At 39.0% G+C, this 12,915-nt stretch overlaps 1 protein-coding gene across 1 annotated transcript; it reads right to left on the reverse strand.

Moving 5' to 3' along the window:
- Window positions 1-10,803: 10,803 nt before the first annotated feature.
- LOC108068524 (uncharacterized) lies at window positions 10,804-12,047 on the reverse strand. Its single transcript, XM_017158152.3, has one exon. It carries the CDS (start codon window positions 11,744-11,746, stop codon window positions 10,901-10,903), a length of 846 nt encoding a protein of 281 aa, XP_017013641.2. The 5' UTR covers window positions 11,747-12,047; the 3' UTR covers window positions 10,804-10,900.
- Between the last annotated feature and the right edge of the window lie 868 nt (window positions 12,048-12,915).

Genomic DNA, 12,915 nt, shown 5'->3' on the forward strand with positions numbered 1-12,915 from the left:
TGGACAAGTTGCGACGGCTAAACCAGCAACACGAGGCTCCTCCGAGCATTGCTTGAGCTATAAATAGAAATTTTACCACAGGGGGACTCGTGCAGTTGCCCACTATTGCCCATTTTATTTTGGCTATTCTTTTTATATATTCAATGGATCGCAACTGAATATTAAAACTGGAAAGACACTCCTAATGTGACAAAAGATGACGGGAGGTAATTGCGGGGATAAATATTTTGGTACATTTGAAGCAGGGAAATTTAGCCCGTGGGCTTGAACGAAAAAAAACCAAAAAGACGGGGCGCCTCCTCGGCCACATGCAATGGAAATTTCAACGGTATAAAAGAAAGGACGGCTGGAGAAAAGGGGAGAAAGTAGAAGTGGGGGTTGGATTGGGCACAGATCGCTGAGCAGGGGTTGGCTTTTTCAGAGCGACTGGCAGTGTGTGCCACTCGACATATTGAAGCATATTAATTAAAAACATTTTCATTTATTAAAGGAGCAGTCGACTGCCACCTAAAGGGTTGGAAGGTGTGAGGGCGAAAGAGCCGGTGGCATCTGAAAGGCTGAAGCCCCTTCAGCAGTAGGATCTGAAAGAAGATTACTGGCAGAGTTGCCGGCAGCTAATGGTTCTATTCATTTTTTAGGTAATTTTTAAAAAGAAGGAAAGGGTTTCCACTTTTAAAAATCTATTTTTTTTTAATTTAATTTTTTATTGTGTTTAAAATGAGCTTTGTTAGTTTATTTTATAGGATAAATTTCGTTTTTCTCGAAACTGCGTTATAAAAGTCCTTGATCATCGGCATTTCTAAACGGCTGAGCGGATCGTCTTTAAACTTGTTGTGTATTTTTTGCAGAAAAAAACCCGGCTCTAGGAAGATTTTTTTATACCTGTTACTCGTAGAGTAAAAGTGAGAGTGAGATCTCCGAAACTACAAAAGCTAAAAGGTTGTATTCTTGGGCTTTCTACGCAGCGGAAGTTTATTTATATATCGCCCACTAACGATTTTTAAATGTATCCGGCGACCACACCTTTAAAGATTTCCGAGAAGTGTAAATGCAAAATTTATATCTATCGAAATGTAGAAGACATTTTTCAAATCGGACCATTCATTAAAAGGTTATGAGCAATCAAATAAAGTTTATATATCCATCTTTTTGGCCCTCCCTTTAGCTGAGTGACGGGTATTAGATAGTCGGGACACCAAACCGACTATAGCGTTCTGTCTTGTTTTATTTTTTAACGTTTAATATTTGTTTAAAAGCCAAAAGTCGAATTTGTTAGCTGAAAAACTCTTAAAAAATTCTTTAAAATTAAAAATAGCGCTTCCCAGGAGCGGGTTTTTTAAGCGAAATATTAAAGCAAAATTTCTATTTTATTTATTCTATCATTTTTGGCGAAGGTGCAGTGATTACCGCAAATTTTCACGAAGAAATTCTATCTATTTTGGAACTTATACAAGGATGACGGCACCCACCTTCCTTGTGCAGTATATATATTTCATTACTTTAAATGCCTTTTTCTGGAAACCACGTTTTCCTCAGCTGCGGATCGTGTATCTCAAAAAGTAATGCCTCGATCATCATGCTGCATTTACAGAAATGTTTGTAATAAAATTGGTTACTGTCTGAACCTACTTAATGCAGAAATTTGTACGTTTAACAACAAAAAAATTATAAAAAAAATTGATTTTTAACTTTGAAAGAGTGCCACAACCAAAGTTTTTGAGATATTCTATGTAAGTTAGGTTCAGACAGTTTCTACATTATTTCTTAACAAAATAAACTTAGTTTCATAAAAATCTGATCTACACAGCGACCTGTGGACGATCCGCAGCTGGCCTACTTTTTTTTTATATGGCCTGACAAAAAAATTCACACGGCCGCCATTTTGAAAGATAAAAGCAAAATAAAAATTGGTTAAAATTATATAAGAACCAGTGCTGCCATTTTGTCCTCTTTCCGGACAGATCTGTCCCTTTTTTAACGACTTTATCCGGAAAAAAATTCAAACATCCCATATCCGGAAATCTGTCCTTTTTTCAAAGATAAGGTTTTGAGTGTTATTTTTGGTAGTCGAAAGTGTATAAACCTGCTTTTATATTATAGTTCGGCACTTTAAAAATAATTCTTTTTACAAATTATCAAAGAGATGTAATGCAGTCGATGGACTTTCTTTTTCTGTAGCAAAAAAAAGAGGAAAACCCAAAAGTTCTCAATTTTTACTCTCAGCCTTTTTGTCAGAAAAAAATTTCATATTTGAACGACTCTTATTCGGGTTTGACGCAGATATTGCATTTTTTTGTATTACCAATATAGTTACTTGAAATGCTTTTATTATTTTAATAATTTTAGATTATTACGTATACGCACAAAAATTGACCATGGTAAAATGATCAAACGAAGAAGGTTGTGAGTCGGGCGCAATAGATCATTACATAATTGAATTTAATATAAAATCCATTTATATTAAGTAAATATTTCACCCTTTGGTAAAAACAGAAAAATTGAGGCGCATTTACTTTTGTCCTTTTTTAAATTTTGTTGTCCTCTTTTTCCCTGTTTTTTTTTGGCTTTTCTGTCCGGTTTTTCAAGCTGAGTGATGGCAGCACTGATAAGAACAATGTAATCAACATGCCAAGTTACGAAATCCCAGCACAATTCCTTATTGGTCAAAAAAAATCACGAAAAAAACTTACAGTTTTATTACTCCCCCTTAATAATATACAAAAATATTAAACATTTTTATAAAAAAAATCGCAAGCCGTGTGAATCTTTCGGAAGTGAAAAGTAGAACAGGGCCGATAGTTTTTTCAATTAAAGTTTAATTCTGTGCAAAACAAGCCAACCATTGACCGTTTTGGGCAATGCAGATAAATTCAGCGCCGCGATTATCTGATAGCAATAACTTAGCTTAAGGGATTCCGGGAAGAGGGAGATATAAAACTTTGATCGCGCATAACTTTTTAACGAATGGTCTAGGGCAGCGGTCGGCAGCGCCCTATTAAGTGAGCATACGGTTTTGTTCTGCCGGCGCGCTGCTCGCACACGTATAACGTAGAACAGCGGTCTGCACACACACATCGATGAGCTGCCCAGTGCAAATTACTCACACAAATATAAAACAAAATGTCAACGTATGTGTGTGCCGACCGCTGGTCTAGGGACATGGCTAGATCGACTCGGCTAGTGACCCTGATCCATATTATATACTTTAAAGTCTAGTTTTTATTCGTAAAATCTGCAAGGGTATTAAAACTTCGGCTTGCCGAAGTTAGCTTCCGTCCTCGTTGTATATAGATTTGCAGAGGAATTTATAATTTTGATCAGAAGTGTGGAACGTATATATCTTTCTTCATATATATATCTTTCTTCATATATTCCTGACCAGGATTACTACACACAAAAAAAAAACTTGGTAAAATCAACTGTAATAAATGTCAAACAGGCCCCAGCCAGCAAAATTGTCAATTCTACCAAGTAAATAGTCATTTCACAACAACATAATACACACAATTAGCAAAGACACAAACCCAAAGCAAAAACAAAATACACGTAACTATTTTAATAGTTACGTAACTGTCTTTGTTGGTCAATTTTACCAAGTAAATTTTTTTTGTGTATAGGCGAGGCGATATGGCAATGTTAGTCCGTCCGCCTGACCGTCTGTTTCAGTCTAAAACAGCGGTCGGCAGCGCCCTATTAAGTGAGCATAGGGTTTTGTGCTGCCGCCGCGCTGCTCGCACATATATAACGTAGAACAGCGGTCTGCACACACACATCGATGAGCTGCCCAGTGCAAATTACTCACACAAATATAAAACAAAATGTCAACGTATGTGTGTGCCGACCGCTGGTCTAAAAGCTAGCGACCTTAACCTTTGCGGCGTCGTAAAATATAAGTACGCAGGTTAAGTTTGTAAAGCGCCCCGATCGGACATCTATATTCTCTAGCAGCAAATTTGTTTGACTTCAACTTTAACAAGAGAGAACCACGACTATCAGATACCCGATATAAAACTTTGATCGGGAATAACTTTTAAACGACTGGTCCAATTTTACTAGGAAGCCCAAGAATATGCGTGGGTAATCCCAACTGTCTAGCTTTTGTACACACAAAAAAAAAACTTGGTAAAATCAACTGTAATAATTTTCAAACAGGCCCCAACCAGCAAAATTGTCAATTCTACTAAGTAAATAGTCATTTCACAACAACAAAATAAACACAATTAGCAAAGACACAAACCCAAAAAACCCAAACCGCAAAAACAAAAAAAAAGTAACTATTTGAATAGTTACGTAACTATCTTTGTTGGTCAATTTTTTCATTCGGACGGACAGACGACTCGGGTGTTGACCCTGATCAAGAATATATAGGGTCGGAAACGCTACCTTCATACATTCTTTTGCACGAAAACACATATACTCTTTTACTCTACGAGTAACGGGTAAAAAAAATAAGACTGACTGAGTATTCGTATTAAGTACATCACCCAATAATCGTAGCGAAAAATCGAATATTAGTGAGAATATGGGATTCTAGAAAGTTCGGGTTCTAGTGATGCCCACACTCAAACGTTGTTTTCCACGCCCACTTTAACGCACACAACGCGGAAGTGTCAGACACCCGAATTTTTATCAGGGCTGTGAACCACTCCGGAGCTGAACCACTCCGAACCGGAGTGGTTCACTTTTTTTAGAAAACGAACCGAACCGTAAACCGGAGCGCCGAATTTTTTTATAATTGAACCGGAACCGAACCGGAACTTTTTTTTTGATATTCGGTTCGGTTCACGAAAAATTTATTTTGTGTGTTCGTGTTTTTTTATTCAACAGAGTGGGGGTTTTCTGATCATATTAACATAGAGTTTATTTACTATTTCCCTTAAAAATGCGCCAATTTTTTTGGCTATGCAATGACTGCATCTAACTCAAACAATCTAATAATATATAACTATCATCTTCCAAAACTTTTCGCAGTATGCCCACAATTAAATTACATGAATAAAGCAAAGAGTATACCCTTTGCCTTAACTGGTAAACACTTTATAAATCATAAATCTAGTAACTTTACTTATAAGTCTTAATGTTATGGTACATATTTCAATGAAAATACATGGAAATAAATGTTGACTTTATTATTTCATTAAAAAAAAAATATTTTTTTGAACCCTGGTTCGAACCTGAACCCTGCTCCGGCTCATCATTGAACCGGTTCGCAAACCGGAACATTATCTGTCGATTAGGTTTGAACCCCGAACCGAACCCATGCAAAAATAATATGGGTTCACAGCCCTGATTTTTATGCATTATTGTGCCGAAGGTTTTCAAATATTCTAGACAGGACTAAGTCTTTCATCAGAAAAACCAAGCTTTAGCCCTTGCTGAGTCCTAAGGAAATTTCAAAGATAGGAGAGGAGGCCAACCCCCAACAATTTAACCAACAGAATTCAGCTTCTAACAAATCGCCCAACTACAAATCAGTACATGCTATGTCCATGATCGAAATGGGGAGGGATGCTGTCTAACCCTCGTACGTCGCTTGTAGGACCATAACATAAATTTAAATGATAATAGCGAAAACATACATTGCCAGTTACTTTGTTGCTAATTGCGGTATAGGACGACTTTGCTCTAATTGAAATACAACACGTAGCGTACCCGGCTCCTCAACCCGCAGCCTCGGCAGAATCGCCAGACTTTCCCGCAGAAGGCTTCGTACTGAAGACGGCTTTTGGGCTATCTTCTGGCAGGTGAACTTGTTTCTCTTTTGGCGCTGCGCTAACCAGACACCATTTATCATTGCTGGCCTGAACTGGGAAAACTAGATTTCTCTGCCGCCAACTGACCGAGTAGAAACCTCGGCCACAACTTCAAAAGCTAACTCGCTGGGAGTCATCTCTCGGAGCTGGTTACCGCTGCTCACTATTCGATGAGACCTGAGATTTTTTCGTAAAATTAATTTTAATTACCCAGCAATGTTGTCGCCAAAAACCCCTCCAGTTGCTAACTTGTCAATTCGTTATAGACAGCTGATCAATAACAATTTTGCAGGCATTTCCGCTTCTAATTAAGCGCTAAGCTCTAGGCAACCGATGGAAAAAAATTAACACTGCGAAAAATCGTCGGCGCCAGAAGCTGCGGTTTGTGGGCTTTAGAATGGACTTGCCACTGCGACAACAAACAAACTAGCAAACAATCCGCACAAGAGATTTCAACCATTTACCTTTGGTAATTTCCGAGATCTCGGCGTTCATACACACAAAAAAAAAACTTGGTAAAATCAACTGTAATAATTGTCAAACAGGCCCCAACCAGCAAAACTGTCAATTCTACTAAGTAAATAGTCATTTCACAACAACAAAATTCACACAATTAGCGAAGACACAAACCCAAAGCAAAAACAAAATACACGTAACTATTTTAATAGTTACGTAACTATCTTTGTTGGTCAATTTTACCAAGCACATTTTTTTGTGTGTATGGACGGACAGACTTATCAATATATGTACACACAAAAAAAAACTTAGTAAAATCAACTGTAATAATTGTCAAACAGGCCCCAACCAGCAAAATTGTCAATTCTACTAAGTAAATAGTCATTTCACAACAACAAAATACACACAATTAGCAAAGACACAACCCCAAAGCAAAAACAAAATACACGTAACTATTTTAATCAGGGACCGTAAATAATCATTATTTGAGATTTTTATTTTAAAAAGACTACTGTGATATTTTGTTTTAAACGTCAAAAATGACGTTATTTTTACTCTTGTCCACACACAAAAAAAAACTTAGTAAAATCAACTGTAATAATTGTCAAACAGGCCCCAACCAGCAAAATTGTCAATTCTACTAAGTAAATAGTCATTTCACAACAACAAAATACACACAATTAGCAAAGACACAACCCCAAAGCAAAAACAAAATACACGTAACTATTTTAATCAGGGACCGTAAATAATCATTATTTAAGATTTTTATTTTAAAAAGACTACTGTGATATTTTGTTTTAAACGTCAAAAATGACGTTATTTTTACTCTTGTCCACAAAGTATATGCATTTCAACAAATCTGGAAAGCAAATTAACTGTTATTTGTTCATGTCTATAAAGTGCATAAAAACCACTTAAATTGTTGATTAAAACTTGTAAAAACCTCAGTAGGCCTTTTAAAATAAAAATCTCAAATAATGATTATTTACGGTCCCTGATTTTAATAGTTACGTAACTATCTTTGTTGGTCAATTTTACCAAGCAAATTTTTTTGTGTGTATATTTTTTGAGGTTCGGATACGCTCTTGCATAGCCCGAGAAAAAAGAGAGAATGCTATAATCTAATGCCCCGACTATCAGATACCCGTAACTCAGCTAAAGGGAGTGCGAGGGAGATGGATATATAAAACTTTGACCGTGCATAACTTTTTAACGAATGGTCCGATCTGAGATAGACATTTTGATAAACACAATAAAACTGAATTTTTTTCAAAATCGTTGGCCTTCGGCTAAAACAAACTTGCGCTGCCTAGGAAGCAGTTGTAGTTTCCAAAATCTCAGCGTTTATAGGGACGGACAGACGGGCAGACAGACGGACATGGCTAGATCGATTCGGCTAGTGATCCTGATCAAAAATATATATACTTATGGGGTCGAAAACGGTTTCTTCTCCCTGTTACATACCACCAGTTTACAAAAAAAAATCGATGAAATATACCATGAATAAAACCATTGTTTTCCGGTAAGGTACGACTTCCTGATTAAGAAAATGGCACTTAAAATTGTTTTATGGATAAAATTTTTTTTAAAGTGTAAAAAACGTTTTTGACATTTTTTTAATTTCTAACTTGAGTTGTGGTTAACCGATTTCAACCATAAATGACTCATTTTACAGGTAATAGAATGCCCTCCAACTTTCTTATACACTGCATTGAGTTCCATTCATTAGTTTAAAAGCTACATTTCGTCAAAGTTGAAAAAGTTAGAAAAAATGCAAAAATGCTGGCATAAATGGCTTCGTTAAAAATACACGCCTCAAAACCGAAATTATCAAAATTTATATATCTATCTCCCTCGCACTCCCTTTAGCTGAGTTACGATTATTAGTCGGGACACCAACCCTTTAGCTGAGTGACGGGTATTAGATAGTCGGGACACCAACCCGACTATAGCGTTCTCTCTTGTTTTCTTTTATTTTGAACTTAAAAATTGTGTGGGACCGACTCCCTGGATATTCTGATTCTTTTGCCAAAGCTATCAGCAGAAAAGTGCGTTTAACGTAAAGACCATAAAGTTATTGTCTACAAACAAAAAAAATTTACTTGGTAAAATTGACCAACAAAGATAGTTACATAACTATTAAAATGGTTACGTGTATTTTGTTTTTGCTTTGGGTTTGTGTCTTTGCTAATTGTGTGTATTTTGTTGTTGTGAAATGACTATTTACTTAGTAGAATTGACAATTTTGCTGGTTGGGGCCTGTTTGACAATTATTACAGTTGATTTTACAAAGTTTTTTTTTGTGTGTAAAGCAATATAATGTTCATCGTCAACTTAATTTCCTCTGTACCGATTTTGGGAAATAGAGGATTTTCATGAGTCCATCACATCCAAATTTACAGGGCTGGCGAGGAATTTGCGAAATCCTTGCTGAAAACCATTAAACGTGATTTCTTATAGTTCCTCTCCGGCCTCATCTGTAGTTTGTGGCATTTGGTTTTTGACGTCGCGCCTTTTCAGTCCCGCTCTATCTCTTTCTCGCTTACACCTCCCTCTACCAGCCGATGCCCAGGTCCACCACCCCCACCAACCAAGGCAGCAGAAAACAGTGCGCCAACTGAAATATGTAGCTTTTTGTTGCTCGACATTCGCTTTTGTCCGGTTTTACGGATTTCACTTTTTGGCCATTTCGATTTACTTTATTTTCGGCTTTGGGTTTGCTAGTTTTTTTAGATATTCAGTAAAGAGCGGCGAGAGGTACTCGATGATGCAGTGACCTCGAACTGCGGCCACTGGTTATCTTTGGGCTTGGGTTAGGTCTGCTAGCAGTTTGAAGTTATATCTTCGGCCGGCACACAGTTGGTTCATTTTGATAACGCAATGTCTTGCCTCAAACGCCAATCTTCTTTCAAATTGGCGGATGCATTTGTCACTGGTTATCTTTGAAGAAACTTTCCCGGCGGCCAAGGAGCAGTTTGCAGCCACGAATTCTATTTTTAAGTATTGCCCATCGGACTGGGGGAAATCGCATGCGATTTTGGCGTGCCTGAAGTGCAACGAAAATCAATAAAACTCTTAATGCCTTCACTCCTCTCGCAGAGAAAAAGAGAGCGGAGCTCCACTCAACCCTCCAAAAATTGCAGCAGTGTTCGTGTGCAGTGGGGAGCACGTCTCTCTCCAACACTAGTGCAGGGCGCATACCTGAAGCTGGAGAGAGCTCTCCGCTGCCGGCACGCGTTGAACGCTGCGACTGCGACGCCTGCATCGCTGGCGGCTGCTCTCGAAATCTAAATTTCAAGTTCGTCTCCCGGGCAATCCATCCTGGCCTGGCAGGGTTTTCGTTTCGGTTAGCTTCGACTCCCACTCCCACTTTTATGCATCTACTCGCAGGCGGAAAACCAAAACGAAGCAATAAGTACGTAAGGCTGCACAACAAAGGGACGTTCCCGGGCCCTCGTTCTGGCTGAAAACGAAACCGGATTTCTTTTTGGTCGATTTTGCCCACTCTTTCTCTTCGTTTTGCTGCCCTTTTTAGAAGTTCTGAGTTGTCTCGTGCTGCGAGCTGCCTCACTGGCTTTTTTGCATTTGACTGAGTTTTCGGAATGCAGTTTTGTTTTATTCCGCCTCGCTGTTCGGGCGCTTCTTGCTTTATTTGCTTGTTTATGTTTATTTGGGTTCTCGTACTTCTCGTACTTCTCAGCCTGATTCACAGTTGCCGTGCAATGTTTTGCATATTTGCGTAGTGGACAGGTTTTACTTTTATTTATTATTTGTGTTTTATTTTTAACTTTTCGCGACTGTTAAAAAGGGAACAACAAAATCTTTTGTTTTGGTTTTGAAACGGAACTGGTTTTCTGAGTCAGTTGGTTGCTTGGCCACATAGTGTGTTGTGGGGAAATCTCTTGAGTAGCAGGAGATCCACTTCTAAACTTTATGCCAGACACTGATTACAATTGCACACTTTAAAGAGCCACATATTTAATACCATTGCGTTTTATCAAAATGGGAGAATAATTTAATACAAATACCCTCTTTAAAATGTAACTATTTAACTACATAAAACATCAATTTTAATAATACTTTCAAAAAATTTGTCTTGACCCTATCTAATTCAGAAAGGCCTAAGTAGGTGAATGCTTTTTGGTAAATCACTAACTTCGATCAAACTATCGTAGTATGTAGTTGTCTACCTTTCCTAACACTCCGTGCGATTCAAAACTTACACTGACTTCCACAGTATATAATTTTCAATCCGACCTTTTCTCTTTTTATTGAATTGCAAATTACAAAATGTTAAATTTCGTAATACTGTGACATTCACGGTCCGATTATTGTTAGATTCCAGAGTAGAAGATAATATAATAAAAACCAATAAAGCTCTAAGTTGTTTCCTATTAATTTTCCATTTTCCGATCGTTCCCAAGCATAGGATCAAAAAACAACTATGACAGCTGGATCTGGCTTACATATATACTACCTGCAATAGAAAGAAGCCTTTTGAGAAAGTTTTATCCCGAAAGCTCAAAAACTGAGAAACTAGTTTGCGTAGAAACGGACAGTCGGACGGGCGGACAGACTGATATGGCTAGATCGATTTTGGTCACATCATCAATTTATTTGTCCGTCATACAGCAAAACTGATAAGAAGCTTAGGTTGATAAAGATTTCCCTGGGAGATCGTTGGAGCGATTTCAGGGATCGCTGGACATGCGGGTCATGTCCACGTTGTAGATCCGGAACTCGACATTTCGACGCCGCACATTAAGCGTGACCACAGCGCAGTAGAGCAGCATCTGCAGCTGCTTCGCCAGCAGCACGTAGGCAGCGCCCATGTCGTCCGGGAAAACGGGCTTGTCCCACGCAGAGCAGTCGAAGAGGAAGTAGCCTCCATCACGGCTAGAGCTGTGCCCGAAGGCAAAGTGCCGTTCCTGGCACTCCAGGATACCCCATTGGTACCGAGTAAAGAAGTAGTTAAGGCTCTCCAGCAGACTCATGGCGGTGCTGGCTGGTGCGCTGTACAAGTGTCCGAAGGCCACGAGCTCCATTTGCACCTGGAATCGAAGGTCCTGAAACTCGCACTCGCAGCACATATCATCCACCTTCAGTTGTTGGTCCCAACGCTCGCTCTGTTCCACGCTGGCGCGGTAGTAGCGGTCCCCGTTAACCACGATCGCATCGAGCAGCTTCCCGCTCCACTCGCCAAGGCGGCGGAATGTGCTGGCCACACAGCAGGCCACCATGCAGCATCCCAGCGTCTGGCGACCTCGCACTTTCCCGTCGAACCAAGGAGCCCGCGGATGCAGACCGCCCCACAGCGACCACAGCCTGTCTGCCACCTCCACGTCGAAGTTCCGGCACTGAGTAACGCCGGAGTGCCGAAGGCTGCCCTGTCCATTGCGACATAGCCGGCGACTCCAAATGGGCAGAGAGTTGCACGGCGTCAGCCAGGTGATCGATTCGCTCCGCGCAGACAGGGGAGCTCCCCGACTCAGCTGCCTTAAAATGGCGTCGGTATTGGCAAACTCCTCGCTGTACATCCTCGAATTGCTGCCTATTTCCCTCAGGCAAGATGTAAAACTTTGGTGTTAGCGATGGAGGATCCTCCGGAACCAGGATGTCCCGCACAAAATTGTGGGTTTGCCTGTGCCTCATTTCGAATGACAATTGCACGGCGTGAGCTTAGCGCATTGGCGCTAAACCCATAAAGGACCACGAAGGTATCACGGAAGGCCACCTGACGGACAGCGCCTCCTAAGCCAGAATTTACTAAAAATATGTACAATTTTTGAGCTCCATATGTACGTAGTATATACTCCGGACAAATATTAGATAGTGGTTTTGTCATGGCCGACTTAATCTAAAAACAAAAGAGAACACTACAGTCGGGTGGGTGTCTTGACTATCTGATACCCGTCACTCACTAAGAAGTGCGAGGGAGATGGAGATATAAAACTTTGAATGCGCATAATTTTTTAATGAATTGCTCGATTTGAAAAATGTCTTTTACATTTTGACAGGTATTAATAATTCATACATTTTTAAAATCTTAAAAGATGTTGCCGCCAGACACATTTTAAATTCGTTTATGGCGATTGTTTCCGTTAGGGGCTACATCGATGAAACAAACTTGCGCTGCGTAGGAAGCCCAAAATATGTGTGGGTAATCCCAACTTTCTAGCTTTTGTGGTACAGAAACCTCTCCGTTCATCCGGACGGACAGACAGACAGACCCTGATCAAGAATATATATATTTATTGGGTCGGAAATACTTCCTTCTAGCTCTTACATACTTTTGAACTAATACAATATACCCTTTTATTCTACGAGTAACGGGTATATCAAGAGAGAAAAACCAAATACCATTAACGCTTTTATAAAATCTTGATTGGTGTTTAGGGACATTAGAGAAGGCGTGATGTTTTGAATGGAAAGATCTCAGTAAAATTTTGTATGAAAAGGAGGAAAAAGCGGCTAAAATTGTCATTTTTAGCTATTTAAAAAAAAAATCATAAAAAATACAAGAAAAAATATTTTGAAATGTTTTTTTTTTGCAGTTATTATTAATTTTGCTTGGGGAAAAACTTTGCATCAAAACATTTTTGTTTTAAGCCCCAGGAAAAAAGTTGAAAATTTGACTTTTACAAAATTTTCTTACTTTTCAAAAGGGTGCTTAATGGGTTAAGAACATTTTTGTGTCATTTAAACG

This window comes from Drosophila takahashii, chromosome 3L, assembly GCF_030179915.1.
Source record: "Drosophila takahashii strain IR98-3 E-12201 chromosome 3L, DtakHiC1v2, whole genome shotgun sequence".
Lineage (NCBI taxonomy): Eukaryota > Metazoa > Arthropoda > Insecta > Diptera > Drosophilidae > Drosophila > Drosophila takahashii.

Bases quoted from the DNA above. Each gene is read 5' to 3' on its own strand.
- LOC108068524 (XM_017158152.3), bottom strand. From the start codon at position 11,746: ATGTACAGCGAGGAGTTTGCCAATACCGACGCCATTTTAAGGCAGCTG.